General features: G+C 43.3%; 1 protein-coding gene across 1 annotated transcript; it reads left to right on the top strand.

Moving 5' to 3' along the window:
• Nucleotides 1–4420: 4420 nt before the first annotated feature.
• EI24 (EI24 autophagy associated transmembrane protein) lies at nucleotides 4421–17190 on the top strand. Its single transcript, XM_049654820.1, has 11 exons — nucleotides 4421–4597; nucleotides 7490–7600; nucleotides 10202–10347; nucleotides 11204–11264; nucleotides 12090–12156; nucleotides 12712–12836; nucleotides 13155–13274; nucleotides 13628–13739; nucleotides 14641–14752; nucleotides 15150–15224; nucleotides 16156–17190. The coding sequence occupies exons 2-11, from the start codon at nucleotides 7559–7561 to the stop codon at nucleotides 16316–16318; spliced, it is 1023 nt and encodes a 340-aa protein (XP_049510777.1). The 5' UTR covers nucleotides 4421–4597; nucleotides 7490–7558; the 3' UTR covers nucleotides 16319–17190.
• The last annotated feature ends 5925 nt before the right edge of the window (nucleotides 17191–23115 follow it).

Genomic DNA, 23115 nt, shown 5'->3' with positions numbered 1-23115 from the left:
GCCACTACTGAGACAATGTTTTTCTGGGCATTATTCTACCCTATGTCCTTTAATTATCAAGTTCTTTCCCTTCTGGCTGGTAGGAACACAAAGTATTCTTACATTTTTGTGAGGTTCAGGGATTATTTCCTCTAGTCCTTTTGGGTGGCTCTTACTCACAGTTGAGTAGTTTCCTCATATGATGCACTGATGTGTGCTCAGCAAAACCCATGAGGTGCCTCTCTACAGCTCACTGGAGCCTCTACCCCTCTCTCTGCTCTCTTCCCTCTCTAGAGCTCTGCCCTGTGAACTCTAGCCACCTGTGCCCTGTGGGACCCCCAACTCCAGCTGCTACCCTCAGGGAGCATGCTAGGTTCACCTGAATTTCTACTGTCTGTGTTACAGCCCCCATGCACTAAAATGGACCCACAGTAGGCTCATCTCACTTGTTTCCGCCACTCTCAGGGATCATTGTCCTACATTGCCTGATGTCCGATAGCTGAAAATTATTGTTGCGTGTATGTATATTGTCTGTTTCTGTAGTTGTTTCAGTTGGGAGGGTGACTGTTGCTACATGTTGGCCAGAAGAAGAAGCCTCCCTTCCACATAATTTAATTCAATTCTTTTTTTTTTTTTTTAATTTTTTTTTCAACGTTTTTTATTTATTTTTGGGACAGAGACAGACAGAGCATGAACAGGGGAGGGTCAGAGAGAGAGGGAGACGCAGAATCGGAAACAGGCTCCAGGCTCCGAGCCATCAGCCCAGAGCCTGACGCGGGGCTCGAACTCACGGACCTCGAGATCGTGACCTGGCTGAAGTCGGACGCTTAACTGACTGCGCCACCCAGGCGCCCCAATTCAATTCTTAATTACTCTGTGGTAGATACTATCATTACAGATGAGGCATCTGAAGCTTGGAGAAATGAACAACGTTGCACAGAGGTTTGCATGGTATATGACCTGTGGGAACTAAAACCAAAGCAAGCAAGCAAAAGATACAAAACTCTCCTGATGGAAGGTACAGTGGTAAATCAAAAACTGTGCAAAAATCATCTGGCCCCCAATATTGTGCCCTTTCTACCCCTCTCACTGCCTCGGGGCAGTGTTTCTCAGGGTTATGACCTCCTGCAGTACAAACACCTGGAGTACAAACACTGGTATAAAGTGTCTATTTCTGGGTTCCGTCCCTGATACACTGAATCAAAATCTCTGGTGTGACTCTTTAGAATGTGTATTTCTAGGGCGTCTGGCTGGCTCAGTAGGTTAAGCATCCAACTTCAGCTCAGGTCATGATCTCACAGCCGCACAATGGGCTCTGTGCTGACAGCTCAGAGCCTGGAGTCTGCTTCGGATTCTGTGTCCCTCTCTCTCTCCCCCTCCCCTGCTCACGCCCTGCCTTTCTCTCTCTCTCTCTCTCTCTCTCTCTCTCTCTCTCTCAAAAATAAATAAACATTAAAAACAAGTGTATATTTTTTTTTATTTAAAAAAAAATTTTTTTTTTATACGTTTATTTTTGAGACAGAGAGAGACAGAGCATGAACGGGAGAGGGGCAGACAGAGAGGGAGACACAGAATCCGAAGCAGGCTCCAGGCTCTGAGCCGTCAGCCCAGAGCCCAACGCGGGGCTTGAACTCACGGTCTGTGAGATCATGACCTGAGCTGAAGTCAGACGCTTAACCGACCGAGCCACCCAGGCGCCCCACAAGTGTATATTTCTAACAAATTTTCTATACCTAAGAAATAGACAAAGTTCCACAAGAACTTTTGATTTTATCCTCTCTCAAATATCTGCAAGAATAATTCTCTAGTTTCTCTTTCCGGTTTCTTCAACTTTCCTTTGTATTTGGCTCTTTCTTTTTAGAAAAAATATTCAATTTTCCCCCAACTTAAAAAAATAAAAAAAGGCTCTTTTAGTTCTAGTCACCTGATGACAGAGCCCTTCTCTTTCACATTTAAGCTTTTCTTAATGAAAACTTTTCAACTGAAGTGTAACATATACACAGAAAAAGCACAAATTTTAAGCGCAGAGCTCACTAAGTTTTCTACGTGAACCCATCCATGTAACTCCCACCCAGATCAATAAATAGAACATTACCAGCAACCCAAATGTCCTCCTCATATCCCTTCCCCCTTCCTTCCCAAATGTAACCATTAATATGATTTCTAACACCTTGATTAGTTTTGCCTGCTTTTTGCCTTTCTATAAGTAGAAATGTACAGTATGCATGCTCTTGTGTTGGTTTCTTTTGCCCAATTTAATATTTATAAGATTGATCCATTTTCATTCATACAGTACTCTGCCTTATAAATATGCTAACATTTTTTAATCCATTTACTGTTGATGCATGTTTTGGTTGTTTCCAGAATTTGGCAGTTGGAAATAGTGCTGCTATGAATATTCCTCTGTATGCCTTTTGGTAAACTGTGAAGTTAGAGGGAGCACAGTCTACAAAAGCACCCTTATTTCTGACACCACTTGCAAGTTCAGGAGTTCCCAAGAACTTCCCTAGTTTCAATAATTTTCTAGAAAGACTCACAGAACTCATTAAAAGCTATTATACCCATGGCTTCAGTTTATGCTGCTGCATTTCTTTCTTTTTCTTTCTTTCTTTCTTTCTTTCTTTCTTTCTTTCTTTCTTTTTTTTTTCTTTTTTTCCTATAAAAGGTTTTGTATTTTTTTTAATGTTTATTTCTTTTTGAGAGAGAGAGAGAGAAGGAGACAGAGAATCCCAAGCAGGCTCCACACTGTCAGTGCAGAGCCTGACTCCCGGCTTGAACCCACGAATCGTGAGATCATGACCTGAGCCGAAATCAAGAGTCGGATGTTTGACTGAATTACTCAGGTGCCCCTGAAGGTTTTGTTTTTTAAGTAATCTCAACATCCAACATGGGGCTCAAATTCACAGCCCTGAGATCAAGATTCGCCTGCTCCAGGGACTGAATAGCCCCAGTGCTGCTTCATTTCTATGTGGTTCCTTGGGTGATCTCTTCTACTTCTGTCATTTCAACTATCATCTATATGCCAACAACTCCTAGATCTGTATTGTTACCCATATCTCTCTCGTGAGTCCAGATCCAGTTGCCTACTGAAATATTTCCACTTGTGTATATATAGCAGGCACCTGGAACTCAACGTGTGTAAAACTGAATTTGTCTTCCTCCATGATTCTTACCTGTCCTGCATTTCCAATGTCAGTTAATGACCTTTCTATCCATCAGGTTAGCCAACCTAGAAACATAGGAGCATTCATGTGCCCTTCTCTCTACCTCTTCATCCAACCACCAAGTCCTTAAGTTGCTTCCTTTTTGTCTCCAAACTATTTTTTAACAGGCTTATTTTGGCATGGGGCTGGAAGTTGGGCCAAGGAGAAGAGAGGTCGACAACTCCCAGCCCACTTAACTGAGGAGAGGGTCAGGAGTCCTGGGCATTTGCCCTGCCACTGACCTTGAGTAAGTCACCTGACACCTGGGCTTCATAGCCTACACATAGGAGGTTGCACTAAATAGCTTCTAGTGGTAAAAATCTGATTCTATAGGTGATCTTAGCACTAGCAGCTCTAAGCACAGTTAGAGGTAAAGGAAAATAGGAAGTGAAAAGAAGAAATAGGAAATGAGATTTAAGAGGCTTGGAATAGAAGAGAAAAAGGTTGCAGGTGAGGCTTTATGTGGATTCCCAAGGAATGGCCATCCCTGGGGTAAAAATGGACTGGTGGGGATGGAGATGAAAAGGTTTTATTTCTTTATTTAAAAAAAAAATTTTTTTTTAACATTTATTTATTTTTGAGACAGAGAGAGAGACAGAGCATGAACAGGGGAGGGGCAGAGAGACAGGGAGACACAGAATCTGAAACAGGCTCCAGGCTCTGAGTGGTCAGCACAGAGCCCGACGCGGGGCTCGAACTCACGGACCGTGAGATCATGACCTGAGCCGAAGTCGGCCGCTTAACCGACTGAGCCACCCAGGTGCCCCTTTATTTTTAAAATTTTAATCTCAACCATCACTTTGCCGTCAGAGTACACACCTAATGCAGCCAAACTGCATAGCGGCTTGTCCTGTTTGTTCTTGATGATCCTGACTTAAACCCATCTTGCTTAGTACCCTTTGCTTACAAAAATCTCCAACCAGATAAACCAAGGTGACCTCTATTTCGTTCTGTTGTTAGGTTTCGTAGGGTTTTAGAAGGACAAGCAACCAGGCAGGAGTATACTGGGGAGGGCAAAGAACAGGATGAGGTATCGGGAAGGACGCGATGAGGAAAGCGGTATGGGAAGCGCGTCGGGCGGTCCTAGGCTTCCTCGCACGCGGCGGGGGACCGGCGAGGCCCGGCCCACGGACTGCATTTCCCAGGCTCAGTCGCCCCGCCTGGCCCCGCCCCCTCCGCCGCTGCGGCCCCGCCCCCGCCACCCGGGGCGGCGCGGCGTGGCTCGGATCGTCTCCGCTCGGCTCGGCGCCCGCCCGACTTCCCAGCGGCCCCGTGCGGCCCGGGCATGCCCAGTTCGGGCGCAGCGGCCCCGGCCCTGGGAGCGCCCGGGCGGGAGCTGGCGGCCGGGCGTGAAGGGGCCAGGAGGAGCCGAGCTGACGCGCGGTGGGCGAGGGGCCGGGCGGCGGAGCGGCCGGGTAGGTGCAGAGTGGCCGAGCCAGGCCCCTGGCGCCGCGTAGCGGGCGCGCGGCTGGGGCCTTGCGAGGCAGGGGCGGTAAGGGCGTGCGAGGACAGGGAGGCCCCGAGCGCGGAGGTGCGGGGTTCGGGGCAGGGGCTCCTGCAGGGGACCCCTGGCAGGAAGGTTCCGGCCCGAGCGGGGTCGGGCCGGGGCGCGGAACGCTGCCCCAGGTGCGGCGCGTCTATGTTTAGCTCTGCGTGTGACCGGAGGTGAGCGTGCTCCGCACCTCGTGTACGGCTGGGTTGCGGGAGGAGACTAGTTTCCGGTCGAAATTGGCAAGGAGCTAAGGCGAAGATGCGTCTGAGCCCGTGGGCCCGGGGCAATCCGTGGAGCCCCCGTGAGACGTGAGGATGCTCATCCTTTCTGCACCTGGTGTGGGCTAGGACAGGTTCCTGCTTTCCGGGCTTGGTGGCTTAGAAATGAAAGGACAGGAATGTGCCTCAGTAGATGCTTAATAAGTTCTAATGACTGCTGAGAATCTAATGGCCGTCTGTAGATCTAGGTTCAGAAGTTGTCCATGGGATGGCTCGGGTTAAACTAATTGCAAAGCTTGAGGAAAAAGAAGTCCCGACAGAGGGTCTGAACACCAGGGTTTTGAAGATTGCAGTAGCCTTTCATTTGCTGTGATTTTGAGCAAGCCATTTAACTTCGGAGACTCAGTTCCTCCAGCTGTAAAATGATGAGAACCAGATGCATCTTCTTTCCTTCCAGCTCAGTTGTAACGTTCCTCCTGTGTGGTCTTAAATTGTGTCAAGTTCTGTTTTTCTCCATGCTTCAGTTTTTGTCAAACTGGACAATCACCAAGAATTCCTGAAGGAAGGCTGTTAGGGTCTCTGTAGAGAATTGAAGTGACTTGTCCTACCAAGGCTGCTGTTGGCCACTAGGTAACCTGCCACTTGTACGTGCAGAAACCAGGTGTTCATGGCCACGGTTCAGGTAACACAGCTGTTCTGTTGGACTAGAACTGCTGTGCTTCGTGCCCTGTGAGAAATCCAGGCTAAGTGATTGGTTTCCTTAAATTCCCAAGCTAGTTCATGTTTACTGGGATTATGTTTATATAGAAGTTACCATTTTCATGTTATACCTTGTATTCAAAAGACGAATGGAGAATTTTAAGATCCTTAATTTATAGATGAGAAAGTAGCTGGTTTGAATCCATGATAGGGGCGCCTGGGTGGCTCAGTCGGTTAAGCGTCCAACTTCGGCTCAGGTCATGATCTCGCAGTCCGTGGGTTCGAGCCCCGCGTCAGGCTCTGTGCTGACAGCTCAGAGCCTGGAGCCTGTTTCAGATTCTGTGTCTCCCTCTCTCTCTGACCCTCCCCCGTTCATGCTCTGTCTCTCTCTGTCTCAAAAATAAATAAACGTTAAAAAAAAAAAATTTAAATAAAAAAAAGTGAATCCATGATAGTCTTTACAAACTAGTATCATCCTTGAACAGTTATTATTCACCTGGCAGCGAGTTATCCTGTCACTGTGAGGTGTTTTTGTTTTCAACTGGGAGTGTTAACAGAAGTTTCTTACTCTAGAAACTTCTTTATTCTGAAGTAATGGGATTTGACCTCAGGAGCAGGTGGTACATACGGTGTTGTGAAAGTTGCCTTCCTACCACTATATTCCCTGTTCTTCTGGTTCTGGGTGGCACTAATCCAGTTGGGTCAAGGTACAGTTTGAAGTGGTTATATATGTGACAAAATGTGCTGTGTTTTGAAAGTTGAGTTTATACAAGATGCTTGTGAAAGTCATAATTTTTGAAGCTAGATTTCTCATTCACCTGAGAAATACATAAAATGAAAAAGTTATAGTATTTTAAAGAATGTTTATACACATGAACTTTTTTGGCCCGGTTTATAGTCCACCGTTTCTTGCGTGCATATTAAAATTGTGTGTATAGGGGCGCGTGTGTGGCTCAGTCAGTTGAGCATCCGACTTCGGCTCAGGTCATGATCTCCCAGTTTGTGGGTTCGAGCCCCCGTCGGGCTCTGTGCTGACAGCTCAGAGCCTGGAGCCTGCTTTGGATTCTGTGTCTCCCTCTCTCTGCCCCTCCCCTGCTCATGCTCTGCCTCTCGACAATAAATAAATGTTAAAAAAAAAAAAATTGTGTGTATATATATATATGTATATATTTAAAGTTGAAAACAGAGGGAGGCTTATTTGGTGGTCTAGGTGGGCAGTTTCATATTGTACCTTAAGCTCACTTGTATACCAGAGGATCCTGTGCATGAATTATAGTATTTAGTAATTCTTGCTAGAACTTTCATCTTGCTCTTGTGTTTTCATTCAAGTGTTTGAGGTTATACATCAAGCATAAATAATCGCTTAGGAGGATACTGAAATGTAATTATCACTCATCAACTCCTCAAGTATTTGGGAAGTGTAGGAGGGATAGTTAGGGACTTCAAGGCCTAAGGAGGCCTGGTCCAAGAGCACATTTACCCCATATAAAAGTGAAAGAGTGGGAAGTACTTTAAAATTTGTATTGCTTCAGTCGCCTGGGTCCCCAGTCGATTGTGAGATCGACCCCACATCCAGCTCCACACTGAGCGTGGAGCCTTCTTGGAATTCTCTCTCTCCTTCTTTTCCTCTCTTCCTCTCTCCCTCTCTGCCCCTCCCCTGCTCACGTGGTTACTTTATCTGTCAAACATGAAAAAAATTGTATTGCTTTCAGGTTTCAGCTGTTGCAGGTGTATCTTTACTTAGTTCACTGTGTTAGTATCTACGGGAGTGCTGGAATCTGCTGCACTCTGAGTAGAGATGTAAATACATGGAAAACATCATCGTGTAGAAATGTACGTGAGGTAACTTACCTGTAAGATAACTGTTTGTTGCCCCATTATGTTCCATCTGTTTCCAGGTCCTTCATGATGAAAGATTTTGAGACGCTTCTCTCTCCTGTGTAGTTAGTAGTTTGGGTGGTGAAGAGATGGCTGACAGTGTCAAAACCTTTCTCCAGGACCTTGCCAGGGTGAGTATGTCATCGAGTAATCTCTTGATCTTTTTGCTACAGAAACCGACTAGGAAATCCTTTAGGTTTTTTTTGGGAATTTTTATTATATTTGTTGGGTTCTTCACATGCAGGTTTTCATTGTCATCCATACTACTCAGGACAGTAAGTATTGTCCTGCATCTTCCAGAAGCTTGAGAGACCTATCTAGTGTATGTCTCTAGTATTGGAACCTTGGTCAGTTTGGCTCCAGAGCCTTTTCTTTAGAAAGATTTTTAGTGGGGGTGCCTGGGGGACTCAAGTCAATTAAGCGTCCAACTGCGGCTCAAGTCATAATCTCATGGCTCATGAGCTTGAGCCCTGTGTTGGGCCCTGTAGTGACAGCTCAGAGCCTAGAGCCTGCTTGGGATTCTGTGTCTCCCTCTCTCTCTGTCCTTCCTCCACTTGTGCTCTCTCTCTCTCTCTCAAAAAATGAATAAACATTAAAATAAAGAAATGAGAAGCTTTTTATTTTGGGGGCTCCTGGGTGGCTCAGTCGTTAACCATCTGACTTTGGCTCAGGTTATGATCTCACATTCATGAGCTCGAGCCCTGCATCAGGTGAGCACGAACCCCGCTTCGGGTAAAACACGAGCCCTGCTTCGGGTGAGCCTCCTTTCTCTCTCTCTCTCCCTCCCTTTCTCTCTCCCTCCCTCCCTCCCCCCCCCCCCCTCCCCCCCTCCCCCCCTCTCTTTCTCTGCCCCTCATGGGATTATCTCTCTCTCTGCCCCTCCCTCACTTCTGCCCTCTCTCTCAAAAAGATACTGACACTTATATTTAAAAAAAAAAACTTCTTATTTTGGAATAATTTTAGACTTACACAAAAGTTGCAGGATAGTACAAAGAGTTGCCCTATATCCTTCACCAGCTTCCCCTAATGTTATGTAACCTTGGTCCACTGGTCAAAATTAAACAATGAACATTGATATAATACTATTACCTAAACTACTCTATTCATATTTGCATTACAGAACCTATTTTCTCTCCATTCTACATGGTGCAGATGATGCTCTAGGAAAATGTCCCATAAAGATCTGTTTAGGACTTAATAACCCAAATTAACCAATAGCACACAATTCCATCATAGTGGATGTCTGAGACTTAATGCCCTGGTTGTAGCCCATGTAGCTGTATTCCTGGGAGCAAGAGAGAGGCCCATTCAATTGTGGGGGGGGGGGGGGGGGGGAGGATGGGGCGGTCCTTGCTCAATGGGAGTGCTTAAAAGTTCATTACATATGACCAATGTCTAGCTCATTGAAGATGCTTAATGTGTGGGTGAATGGATGGATGAATGAGTGTAGTTTTTGGGACTGGGTGATAGGCAGTTCTGGAGGTTGTAGCACTAACAAAATTTTCTGCTGTTGGAGCTCTTCCAATATGGTTGGCAAGAGCTTCTGTCACTGTCTTAATAGACTTAGCCTTCTTCCCCTTCATACACTCTTTAAGGACATTTTTTTCTCCAGCTCTACCGCCATATTATCTCCGTCTTATGTGGCATGCTCTTATCCTGCAGCTGTTCACATTTTATAGTAATGATTTATTTGTGTCTTTCTCCATCTGTGGTCATTCTAGAGACCAGTGTTTAATTTGTCCTCAGTATCACTAGAGTTTAGCACAGGATAGAGGACATACTAGAGGCATTTGATTAATACTGAAAGAATATAGGGGAGGGCAATACTGGGCTCTGTAGTCTTAAGTGTAGAGGGATTGGAAAGCCACTGTTTTGCAACCATGTTCTTCAAGCTTGGTTTGAGCAAGAATTGTCAGTGGGTACTAAATCTAGGGGAGAGAACTTGAGCAGGATACTTGCCTGGTCTCAGCCCTGTCTGCCCACCCATAGCTGATAAATTGCAAGATGAAAAGTTTGCAACCATATAGTGGAGAAAAGCTGGACAACCCCTTGACTGAGTATGTAAAATTAACATGACTCGCAAGGGCAGACAGATGTCATGTGTCTCTGGATGTAATACCGGGAAGGGCACACCAGCACTTCTGTGATATTCCTGCCCCAAAAGGGGCAACCTGGGTCTAATTGTGAGTGGACCTGAATTGAGAGAGTAGCATGAAATAACTGGCCTCTGTATTTCAAAAAGAAAGACAGGCTGAAGAGCTGTTTCTGATTGAAAGAGGCTAAAGAGCCATGACAGCTAAAGGTAGTATATGATTCTGAACTGATTTCTGACACGTGGAGGGTAAACATGCCCTAGAGGGCATTGTTGGGACAAATGGAGAAACTGGAATATAGACTGTAGATTCAAGTATTTCGGTATTAAATTTCTTGAATTGGTAACTTGGGTTTATATGGAAGAATATCATTCTTGGAAATACACATTCTGATATAGGAAAAATGCATATATGTAAATAATTAATTTACCACATTTATTATTACTTCGCAAAGCTGGAGAAAGGATATTTGGAAGTTCTATTCTTCCAACTCCTATAAATTTTGAATTATATCAAAAGATTAAGTCTCCCTTAAGCCATGTAGCAGAGAAATTTCAAATTTCAATAGTTTCCACTGTTATTTCACTTTATGTAATTTGGGAAAGTCTCCTGATGTGTATTCCTCCCTCTTTAATACAGGGAATCAAAGACTCCATCTGGGGAATTTGTACCATCTCAAAGCTCGATGCTCGGATTCAGCAAAAGAGAGAGGAGCAGCGTCGAAGAAGGGCAAGCAGTGTCCTGGCACAGAGGAGAGCCCAAAGTATAGAAAGGAAGCAAGAGAGGTAAGCAGCGGGGGCTGATGTCAGAAAATATCTGAGGGGGAGGGCGCTTCAGAAAGTGGCTGGTCCTTAGTGTAGAATGAAGACCTTATATAGTCACTCAGAGTTTCAGTACCCCCTTTGTTTTTTGTACTTTTTTTCCAAAAAAATGTTACGGGTGACTCTTTTTTTTCCCCCACATTAAATTAAACTAGGGTCTACTAATAATGCTTGTTCAGAATGTCATGGTGTTTCAGTTGGTTGTGTCTGACTCTTCAGTTTGGCTCAGGTTGTGATCTCAGGGTCGAGGGATCCAGCCGCCTCCCCCCCGCCAATCAATCAATCAATATTTTAAGAAATTAAAAAAAAAGAATGCAGAGATTTATATAAACTGACATTTAAAAAATGTCATGGTGTTTTAAAAAGACAGAATGGTGAATAGAGAACTGCAAATAATAATTATAAGAATCTGTTTTCCTAGAAATATTTTTCTTTAATGTTCATGTATTTTTGAGACAGAGGGGGGAGAGAGTGCACAGGAGAGCGCTCCCAGGCGAGTTGAGGAGGGGCAGAGCAAGAGGGAGACAGATCTCCGAAGCAGGCTCTGTGCTGAGCCCAATGCAGGGCCCGAACTCAGGAACCATGAGATCATGACCTGAGTCGAAGTCGGACGTTTAACCGCCTGACCAACTGAGCTACTCAGGAGCCCCTGAGAAATATTTTTAACCATTTCTTATTGACACTGGGAGAGCATTGAGAGAACAGTAGGTGCTAGAAAAATAATGGTAACCAACAAAAGGTAATGGTGAGTGAGTGAATGAATGTTGATTTGGAAATGGCCTGTGTGCCATATTAGCTGAATGCGTGTGGTCTTTTCCAGTGAGCCGCGTATCGTTAGTAGAATTTTCCAGTGCTGCGCTTGGAATGGTGGAGTATTCTGGGTGAGTTCTTTTTCCTCAAATGCCAGGTGCCTTACAAGCATCTTCAGATTGTTGCTCTCTTAATAGCTTTCAATTCTTTTCTTGAAACTGAGACAAGTAGCTTTTACCTACTGATACATGCTTAAACCATAACTGGGAATCTGTGCTTCTGCAATGATTTTATTTCCACTCAAAGAACACTTGTATGTAAATGTCAGGGATAGCCCTGAATATACATTTTATTTTTAAAAAACGACTCATTCACAAGTTTTAATGTTAGCGGTAACAGTTTCTCTTGACATGGGGCATTTTGGAGAAGAGCAACTATCAGAAGGGAAAGGCAGAAGGACAAGAGCAAGGTTATCCTTGCACCTGGTCTTATCATTCTACTAGAATTGATGACTATTGAAAACCCACACCAGAATATGTTGCCTAGAGTTAACTGAGAGCCAACACGGGCTTAAGTGAAATTTGAGTACTTTGAAGAACGGGTAGTGAGATTTTTTTGGGGGGACTTGGAATTCCATGTAATCCAACTTGTCTTAATCCAAACATTTCACAGATGTTTTTGGATGTTTGCTTAATAAAATATTACTATGTATTTAGTATGTGCCTGTATTTTGGTCTGAATATTATTAAAATGTTTGTCTGTGTCCCTAAGATCCTCTGTTTTTACAAGCAATGTCAGGTTTGTACCTTGGAGAAGGACTAGGCTATAGAAACGGGTCCAGTTTTGGTGCCTCTTCAGGGCTCCTTGAAAAGGCACCTCCATCTGGAAAATGACACTGAAACTTGGAACTCTTTTTAAAGAAGAGCTTTTAATGTTTACTTTATTCTTTCCTTTAGTTAAGTCTCCTCTTGTTTTATCGAGTGTTTATTCCTGTACTCCAGTCAGTAACAGCCCAAATTATTGGTAAGTATATGCATTGCTGTGTGCTGCGTGCCTGGGGCGGAGGTACAAGGGATTGTCCCCGTCTCCCTCAGTTTACCAAACACTTCCCTGTTCCAGGAGCTTTAGCTGTTTTTAGCTCAAGCCTGTCAACAACCCTTTGAGTGGGTACTGTTACCAACATCATTTTCGTGGATGAGAAAATGGAAGTTAGTTACCCGAGGTTAAACTATTAGTAAGGGGCCGAGCTGGGATTTAAACCCAGGTAGTTTCCTTTATACTGTGTACTGTCAAAGGTCTGTGATGTGTCAGTCAGCACCCGGTAAGCGGGTCTGTCTCAAGGTAAGCAGCACATATCTAGGACTACTCCAATGAGAGCTGTGGCTAGAATTTGATGTGTCTACGAAGAGGAAAACTATCTGAAGTAGTCATGGTCGTGTGCTGGAAAGAAACACAGGGTGTGTGTGTGTGGGGGGGGCGGTGAGGGAGAATAGTCACCAACTAGGGGGTTCCATATTCGGTCTTTTTTGTTTTTCATTTCTCCAGTTACAGTGACAACTCTCTTTTCCCCTTTCTTAGGTGATCCATCACTACATGGAGATGTTTGGTCGTGGCTGGAATTCTTCCTTACGTCCATTTTCAGTGCTCTTTGGGTACTTCCTCTGTTTGTGCTTAGCAAAGTTGTCAATGCCATTTGGTTTCAGGTAGGTCCAGGAGAGAATGGAGTCTGGGTGCTGCTGCATGATGGGTTGGTGGGTGGCAGGTTTTAGCCTGTGAGTGGTGGCTGTGCAGGAACGATTTCATAGCCTTAACCTTTGTTGGTCATGCAGCCAGTGGTGATTTTTGTGCTCTTGTAAAAAAAAAATGGAATTATTGTCTCAGTCGCAAAAGCATCTCATGGCCAGATGTCCGGGGGCTTTTCTCACCTGGCGGATCTAATGGTAGATCAGTGGCCTTAGCTTTGGGAATGGATAGTGAAGCCATCTTATTCATGTTTTGGTGAGCTGCTTTCTCTGTTACAGGACATAGCTGACCTAGCATTTGAGGTGTCAGGGAGGAAGCCTCACCCATTCCCTAGTGTCAGCAAAATAATTGCTGACATGCTCTTCAACCTTTTGCTGCAGGCTCTTTTCCTCATCCAGGTGAGACTGGCCTTCTGGGTACATGGGCAAATTTTGAAAAAGGATTCACCAGAGGGAGCTTCACAAAGACAGGGTGTTGCATTTATACGGGGGCAGATAAGCTTTATGGGAGGTAATGCTTTTTAAATAATTTTTTCACAGAAATAAATAGAGAATTTAAAAATCCTAAAATGATAAGCAACACGAACTTACCAGCTCTTCCTTGCTCATGGGCATTGTCCACTCTCCTGCTGTTGAGACCCTTACGGAGCATCTGTGAGGCTATCTAGGCAGAGGGGGAGGACTCAGTGGCAGGTGAATAGTGTTAGTTCTCTGAAGTGTTGGAATTAAGATTCTCCATATTTGTTCTTCAGGGGATGTTCGTGAGTCTCTTTCCCATCCACCTTGTTGGTCAACTGGTTAGTCTTCTGCATATGTCCCTTCTCTACTCACTGTACTGCTTTGAATATCGTTGGTTCAATAAAGGTGAGTCTGTGTAAAGAAACTGAGAAGTAGGATGTCCAGTCCAGAAGTGCTGCGAAGCAGACTTCTTAAACTGTTCGATACTTAGGCCATTGGCAAACCATCTTTGGAAGGAAGTAGCCTCTTTGGCAAGAGAGAATTTTCACTTAAGGGTTTTTTTTTTTTTTTTTTAACGTTTTATTTATTTTTGAGACAGAGAGAGACAGAGCATGAATGGGGGAGGGGCAGAGAGAGAGGGAGACACAGAATCGGAAGCAGGCTCCAGGCTCTGAGCCATCAGCCCAGAGCCCGACGCGGGGCTCGAACTCACGGACCGCGAGATCGTGACCTGAGCTGAAGTCGGACGCTTAACCGACTGAGCCACCCAGGCGCCCCTCACTTAAGGGGTTTTAACCCTTAACTTTGATGCTGGGGGATATGGCAATGGAACATTGTCTTTATGCCGCTTAATTTGATGTAGCTCTGACTGAGCCATGCGATAGCGTAAAAGAGCATGCATTATTCTGAATTAGATAAATTATTTGATGTCAGTGCTTTCATATTCTTTTGGGGATGTTTTAAAAGACCTTGGCATATCTGTCTGGGTGTCCCATGTTTGGAAGAGGTTAATTGATTTCTAGAGAATGGCTGCCCTTTTATTTGATACCTTTGTTCAGGACTCATCATGACAAAGGATGCTGATGAGGTAATTCATGATTCTTAGCAGCTTTGAAATTGTGATTGTTGAACTGAAAAGCTTTGCACAGAAGCCTTACCATATTCAAACAATTCCAATTTGTATGCTTTTTTTTAACTTCTACATGACAGATCTGTACCTAAAACTGAGACCTCAAATAATTTGTCTACGTAGTCATTTGACTAAAAGGAAATAAGCGATCTAATTGTATCAGCTCTCTTGTTTTAGGAATTGAAATGCATCAGCGGCTGTCAAACATAGAAAGGAATTGGCCTTACTACTTTGGATTTGGTTTGCCCTTGGCTTTCCTCACAGCAATGCAGTCCTCATATATTATCAGGTAATTTGACTTGAGGGACTTGATGGGGACTAGTAAAAATAAAGACTCATTGTAGGAGCACCTTCCATATACCTGCTCCTGTGGTAGGCATTTTCCATTCTTACTTGGCTGTCCGGTCTGCAGACTTTTTCTCCTTGACAGATAGTCAGATGTTTGTCAGCATTAAAATCTAGCCTGCATGATTCTATATGCCATACATACTCTTTTATGTTGCCTCCTGGAGCAGTGTTAAAAGTAGCTGGTGCTTAGGAAAAAAAAAAATTTTTGGAGATGTTTGAAACATTAAGATTTCATCAAGCCATGATGTTAGCTCTGGAGGCAAGGGAACTTTGGGCTTCTAATATCCCTTCCAAAGTCTTGGCTGTCATGAAGGTGACTCTTTCCCTTCTGTTTACAGTGGCTGCCTCTTCTCCATCCTCTTTCCTCTATTCATTATCAGCGCCAATGAAGCAAAGACCCCTGGCAAAGCATAGTAAGTATTAGCCAGTGTTGGCTAAAATGTAGTAACTAATGTAAGCTATCTGTCGTGTAAAGGATCAGGGCTATAACATCACAATTATAGGAATGAGACTTTTTAAAAGCCTCTTACATTGTAGGAAAACATTAATACATACTATGATGAGAGAAAAACACTTGTGGAATGGATTCGCCAATTTTTCCCAGGCATATATGCACATTACATTACAAAGAATTACACATATTCTTAAAATTTAACAGTTCACTGAACATAAGGCACTTGTAAACACCTATGGGTAAGTCCATTTTTGTAAAAATGGCCAACTTTTTATAGTGGGCTATGTGATCTGGCTACATGAGTTTATTGATAGTAAAAGTACTGTGAATCTTCAGCAATAATAATAGCACTCCTGAAGTTTAAAAAAAAAAAAAGTTTAATCTTTGATCAGTTTTGCTGAAGTCAGTGAGGATACATGTATTAAACATTTCGGATCTGCTTTGGGTGTTGGCTCACTCTTGCTCACTGTAATTGCAGGCTCTGTAATTGGCTGTCCCCTGAAACTCTTGAAAATGGAGCACATGTAGTATTTGATGTCTTCAGACATGGCTTGATGTTTATACTCTGAAGTCAGCCATAGACAAGTACTCCTCAAATCAGAATTAACCTGAAATGTAACTTTATTTCCTCGAAGCCTGACACTCCCAATGGCGATTCTGTCGTACTCGTGACCGCATCAGACCCAGTGCATTCTTTGGTTGCTGCCTGTTAACCCATGTGTCTAGTGTCTGTCCTTCCTTGATCAAATTTCAGTTCTCCTATTTTCCCCTATGTCATTTAAAAATGTTTAACGTAAATTTTAAAAAATTTTAAAAATAAGCTGTCAAGTAGTGAAAACACGAAGTTTGAGCAGCTCGGGATCTAACAAGTCGGGTCTCTTGCCTTTCAGCCTTTTCCAGTTGCGCCTCTTCTCCTTGGTGGTTTTCCTAAGCAACAGACTTTTCCACAAGACGGTCTACCTGCAGTCTGCCCTGAGTAGCTCAACCTCTGCCGAGAAATTCCCTTCACCGCATCCGTCTCCTGCCAAACTGAAGGCTGCTGCAGGCCACTGAGTCGCCTGCCACCCAGAGGGGATGGGCGGGATCAGAAGGGGGCTGTAGGAGCTCCTTTCCTTGTCACCTCCTCTGCCAGAGAAGGCAGGACCCGCTCTGCCAAGGGCCCGCTGCATACTCCCTTCTCTCTGAGGAACTGGGATTTTTGTCTCTGGTGCGCATAAGGCAGAATCTTCCTGACACCAGTATGTGGATTTCTAACATCGGTGGGTCTGAATGGACCACAGGTTTTTCTGCAGCTCTTTTCTAGCACTTGCCAGCCCCCGTGCCTGAACTGATTTGAATACTTTTTTTTCTCCCTGTGCCATTTACCCTCCCAACTCCCCTTCCTGCCTTCCACCACCCTCTGGATGAATGGATTTTGTAATTCTAGCCGTTGTATTTTGTGGACCTGTTACTTTTTTGTTGTTTTTTTGTGAAGCACATATATTGGATGTGGGAGGCGAAGGAGCATCTCATTTGCTCCGGGTCACTCCCTTTATAGCCATCACTGTCTTGTTTCTTGTAACTCAGGTTAGATTTTGGTCTCTCTTGCTCCACTGCAAAAAAACAAGCCCGAAGAGATGGGACAGGAGGAAAGACCTCGCAGCCAGATCTGCTGGGTCTTGAGGAGTGATTTTCTTCCCCTTGAAGGGGAAAAGCTTTTTTTCCACTGGTACACGGAAAGTTCCCCAGCTGTAGGGAAGTACCAGTTTCGGACAAGTGCCACACAACACCGAATGCTCAGAGAACCTGCACTTTTAACTCTGGAGATCCGAAGTGTGCTGCTGGCCACTGCCAGGTCTGTCTGGAATTTCAAAGGAATCCTGGGTGCTGCAGATAGGAACTGAAGGGGTAAATTTATTAAACCCATTAAGCCTGTGATTGGTTGGTGTTTTCCTGTCATTTTAAAGAGACTAAATATGGGGGAGGGGGGCAGATGTCAAAACACTTGTCCGATTTTAAAATGTCACAATTAAACGTGAGCTGGTTTCCCACAAGTGTGTAATGGTTGGATTTTCAAAAGTCATCACCTTGTGAAACGTTAAAAAATGTTAAGTGGAACACACGACTTTGCCTTGGATAATTTGGTTGTGGTTTTGAGAGATTAGTCCTAAAAAATGTTCCCTAAGAAAGTGCGGAGTGTGTGATTATAATCATGTTTACATCTTGTGAAAGAATTGGGAATTGTTTATTTTAAAGTCTGTATGTATCTATGTCTCCTGCATATTCAGGAAGGGTGGGAGAGGCTTTTAGGTTTCAGTGTATTGAACGTTTGCATTTGGCAAGAGGTTAGACATTTGGTTAACAGAAACGTTTATTACGTACAAGACAGTAAGGATGTAAAATTCATTGCTGAGAGACATAAAAGCAAGTTCAAAGTATAGAAGGTTTTAAAATAATGGGCATCTTGGAAGTGGGTGTTGTTACCAGATTGTGCACAAGAAAATGTAAATGACATAGTTAAAATAAGGTTTCCTTCCAATATTCATCTGTGATATCTTTGGTCATTTGACAGTAGTATTGCAGAGAAATACTTCCAGGTTGCTGTGGGGGTGGTTTGACAAAGATCTTCATATTTCATCAGCAATTACCTTATTTAAGATTAAATTTTTACAATTGGTGTAGTTATTTAAGTGGCCGCATCTTTGCTGCCTGAAATTTGTGTTTGTACAACTAAGCTGGTCTTAGTTTGGAAGGGTGGGAGGTTAAGTGGATGAAGTGATGCTTATCCAGCACTGTGACTGGCTACAGAAGATGCTTAAAGATGGAAGTGAGGAATCCACAGTTTTAGTAGTGTAACTGAGAGGCCAGGCCTGCACAAATGATAGATTAGACATATCTATAATAGAAATCTGGCCACAGTCTCAAATGAGATGCACGCGAAAGCAGTGTGAACTTTTCGTACATTTTCATTAGGGGGAGGGCCTGAGGGCAGTGGTTAGGAAATTAGAATCGAAGGGAGATTAGGCTGTGTTTTTGCCAAGTTCAGAATGGCAATTTGAGGCAGATGAACAGTAACAAAGTAAGGGAGATCACATTGCTAAACATGAGAGAGCTTGAGTTTTAACCATGCAACCGGGAGGATCTCAGGATTCCTGTTCACAAAAGTTCTTTTTAGGAATAGGCATCATGACTTTGACAGGTATTTGTGGTTCAACACACTACCCTTGTACCCCATCTAGAGCTTAGTCACCCATTGTAGCAGCTTGAAGAATTAGAAAGTGGACACTTCAGACCTCAGGATGTTTTTAAATTGGTTGGAAAGTTTTAAATGGACAGATTCACATTCCTACTTAATTGCTCTGCACTTAGGAAGGGGCCAAGAGAAAGTTGAAGAGGGACTGAGAAGAGGACAGCCAGTGGTTGGAGGTTTTTGAACCACCTTAAAAGAATAACAACTGTGGAAATAAAAAGGCAACTGTAGTTGTCTGTTCACTGTCTATTCAGTTTCTCTCCACTTACATTTTCTGATAACAGTAGTACATTCAGTTTCTACGTTCATGTGTTTACCTCTATCGAGACCGTTCTCGTAAAGACTATCAGCTCAGTAGTACAATGGAATTTCCCTCCTTCCCCATTTACATTCCCCCTATGCTATAATGACCCACAGAAGTTAAAAGGAAGCTGACTACAGTGTAACTTCTGCCTTTTAAATAATGAGAGCCATGCATCACTGAAATATTTTGGAGTCCATAGAGTGAGTCCGTAGAGCCAACGGATGACTTCATCATGTAACATTTGACTGCCTTCTCTGTTGGGCACTGTGCAAAGTACTGGGGATTCAAGGATGATCCAGAAAGATGATTACTGTCCTCTTGGACCTAACAGTGCCGTGAAAGAGAGTGACAAGTGATCAAAATTTTAAAAATAACATGTTCAAATAGCTGCTACTTTCCATAGGTCTCAAAGCTGGATAAAACACTGGATTTCAGAGAATCTCAGTGGGATGAGAGGTTAGGCTGTACACTCAGCCTCCCATTCTTGTATTCATTCTCTGATTTCAAATTTAAATGTTTTGTAGTGCTCTCAGACCCATGGAGAAAATAAATAGTTCTGGATCAGCATCAGAAGCCTCTCTGGAGCTTTCCCAAAATACACATAAGACCACCTGGACCTGGGGACGTCTGGGTGGCTCAGTCAGTTAAGCTCGGACTTCGGCTCAGGTCGTGATCTTGCAGTTTGTGAGTTCGAGCCCTGTGTCAGGCTCTGCTCTTGACAGTGCAGAGCCTGCTTGGGATTCTCCTCTCTATCCCTCCCCCACTCATGCTTTCTCTCTCAAAATAAATAAAAGACCACATGGACCTGGAGGAAAGTTAATTCCAGAACAAAAGGTAACTTTAAAAATTCTAATAACTACTTTCATAGAAATTTGGGAAACTTGCATCCATAAAGTAAGAACACTTACTTATGAAAAGGGGGTGAAATAGGAAAGTTCTTAGACATTAAAGCAATCGTGAAAATAAAATGAGATGGCTTATAAAAGTTACACTGAGAAAATACGAACAGACATTTCTCAAAAGAACACATCCAGATGGCTAATAGACACATGAAAAGATGCTCAACATCAATCATCATCAGGGAAATACATATCAAAACTACGATGAGATACCATCTCACACCTGTCAGCTAAAATAAGAGACAAGTGTTGGCGAGGATGTAGAGAAAAAGAAACCCTTGTGCACTGTGGGTGGGAGTGGAAAACAGCATGGAGCTCCCTCAAAAAATTAAAAAAAAAATTATCCTACAATGCAGTAGTTGCACTACTGGCTATTTACCCAGAGAATACAAAGATACTAATTCAAAGGGATACATGCACCCTTGTGTTTATTGCAGCATTATTTACATTAGCCAAACTATGGAAGCAGCCCAAGTGTCCTTTGATAGGTGAATGGATAAAGAAGAAGTGGTGTGTGTGTGTGTATATAGTGCAATATTACTCAGCCATAAAAAGAAATGTTGCCATTTGCAATGACAATGGATGGAGCTAGAGAATATGATACTAAGTGAAAGAAGAGAAAGATATACTATATGATTTCACTCGTGGAATTTAAGAAACGAGCAAAGGAATAAAAGACAAACCAAGAAACAGACTCTTAACAATAGAGAACGAACGTGGTTACCAGAGGTGAGGGGAGGGGTGGGTGGGCAAAATAGGAGATGGGGATGAAAGACTACATTTATCAGGATTAAAAAATAAATGATTTAAAAAAGTGACACTGAGGAGCCTAAATTAGAGAACTGAAAGATAAAATTAAGGAAAGTTCTCAGAACATAGAGCAGAATGATCAAGACATGGAAAAAGTTAAGAATCATGGAAATGTCCAAAAATCAGGAAGTCTGGCATTCATTTAAATAGCACCTTCAGAAAATGAGAACAGGAACAAGGGGACAAGAATACAACCAAAGAAAATTTCCTGGACTGATGACAAAATTGGAGTTTTCGGATAAAAAGTTCCTGCAAAAAGTAAAGCAGCAAAAATGAAAGAAAAACACATAGATGGGTTCTTTAAGGAAAAGCCATTCATCAAAGAGAAAAATAGGTTACTTGCAGAGGATTGTGATTGACATGGGCATTAGGCTTCTTAAGAACAACTCTAGATGACAGAAGATAAAATGCCTTAAAAGGGTGCTTTTTTTGTGTGTGGTCGTGTATAAGGGATGGGTGAGTCCCAATTTTGTTTCCATAATTCTAACTGTGTTATTAAGGGCAAAACAAAGGCATTGTTTGCTTTCCACTGCTTTCTTGAAAAAATTACTTGAAAATCTATCAAAGGGACAAATCCAAGAAATAGATGAGTAACTGAAACAAAACAAAATACCTAACCAAACAATGTGAAACAGTGAAATAGGTGCATTAGGAAGAAATCTTGGTAATGTAGCTTTTGCAGCACACCTGAAAAGGTAGATTCTGGGGAGAACATCTTGAAGAAAAAAATAGCTACTGTTACTCTTGTGTGCCTCAGATGAGATGAAGGCATGTGTTCTTTGGAATAATGAGGTAAAAGATGTTAAGTAGACACTTCAGGAAAGACCAAGAGCTTCACAGGAATGAACTGACTCCTACAAAGCAAGCAAAATATAGCTTTATTCTAAGCAATTGATGAAATAGTAAAAATAGTGTTTCTGAAAGAACCAACTCAAAACTTTTGGTTCAATAAAGCAGGAGGAAGGAGGATTAATTAATATGCTGAATTTATGTATCATATCTGGGTTTACAATAACTATAATTTCCCCCATGACTGCTGTCCCGACCTTGATTTTACTTACAGAGAAGACTTTCCCTATCAATTGGTAATAAAGAATCATCCTAACAATAGGCTTAAATTTTGAACTTTGTTCTTGAGTAGTATACTTTGACTTTGAAAAAAATTGACTTAATTTTACCACCTGGAAACTTATGAGAGTCCCTTTAAGAAACATACATGTTCAACAATTTTTTAAAAATTAATGAAAAACCAAGATTTTATGTTCTTGAAACAGTTTTTTTTTTTACTTCAAAGGAATCTATTTTTAATTCCTTTTTCTTTTTTAACAAGAAAAAAAATCAGCTCTTGTTTTGAAGAGGCATTTACTGGAAGTTCTGCAATTCCTTCAGGTTCAGCTTTAGTTTGCTTGCATTAGCAAAATTACAGTGAACACATTGTAAAAAAGCAAAAAAAAAAAAAACAACCCCAGAGCTGTTGAATCATAACGGCCCAGGGTCAGCTTGGTCATGTGAATTGTGAAAAGTACCCATGATTTTGAAGCACTGATTTAAATATGCTTTCAGTTTATCTTTGGTGGTTTGCATTTACAGTGTAAATAGGAAGAGAAGTGCGTGGTGGCATCGGCACTGACTTAGAAGTTACCGACGCTCCCATTTTCTTTGGTGTAGCTTTTGCCCACTGCAGTGTGTGGGTGTGTGTATACACGCGTGTCTGAGAGGGGACGGGATTGGCTGCTGAACTTCGCCCTTCTCCCTCTCCCCAGCCCTCACCTACCTCAGCATTTCTCCCCCCCCCCCCCCCCCCCGGGGGGGGGGGGTTAAGGGGGAAAAGAGACAAGTGGTTAGGGGTGAGCCGACAAAGCACAGCAAGGCTGCGTGCCGGGTCTCCGGAAAAAGCTTGTCTACTGCTTGCAAGGACTGCCCCTGCGGCGGTGGTTGACTAACTAGCCTGGCAATGGAGAGTCTGCCAATTTAACCAAAAGCCACGATCCTTTTAGGGCTAGGCATGCTCGTTCACGAAGTCGGGGGCTTAAGAAAAGGATACGCCTCGAGAAATCGGCAGGGCTCTCTCGGCTATCGCTGTCAAAAACAGCTCTTGAACGAACTGTCGGACAAATCCCGTACAAGATATAACGGTCTGGACGAGAAAGCGTTTGAGTGTTTATTTAAAGTAGGTAGAATGTTCTTCCCTCCTCTTCTCTAACCTTATGTTTGGTGACGGTCAATTTCTCCAATCTCCTGGAAACCGAGAGGGGAGATACCCTAACCCGGCTTTTTGGGATTTGTAGATTCGGTTTATTCCTCCGCGTAGTTTCCGCTTCTGGTCACATGACTGGGGTAAACCCGCCACACCTTCATCCCCCGCGACTCCTTCGCGGTCCGCAGACCGACACGTCACTCCTCGGCTCTCAACCAAACTGCTCCGAGCACGTTCTTTCCGCGCTCTCGCTCTCACGAGCGGGTCTATCACAGCTCTAAAAGAGTACGAAGTCCCGCCCCCTGACGGCTGAGTGATATCTGTATTGCCCAGTTAAGAAGTAGGAGCCCGCCTTTGTCCCCGCCTCCAGCCCTGACAGACAGTTCCACAATCCTATCGCTCTCTCGAAGT

The sequence above is a fragment of the Panthera uncia genome, chromosome D1 (assembly GCF_023721935.1).
Source record: "Panthera uncia isolate 11264 chromosome D1, Puncia_PCG_1.0, whole genome shotgun sequence".
NCBI lineage: Eukaryota > Metazoa > Chordata > Mammalia > Carnivora > Felidae > Panthera > Panthera uncia.
This window is presented reverse-complemented; position numbering and strand designations above follow the sequence as displayed.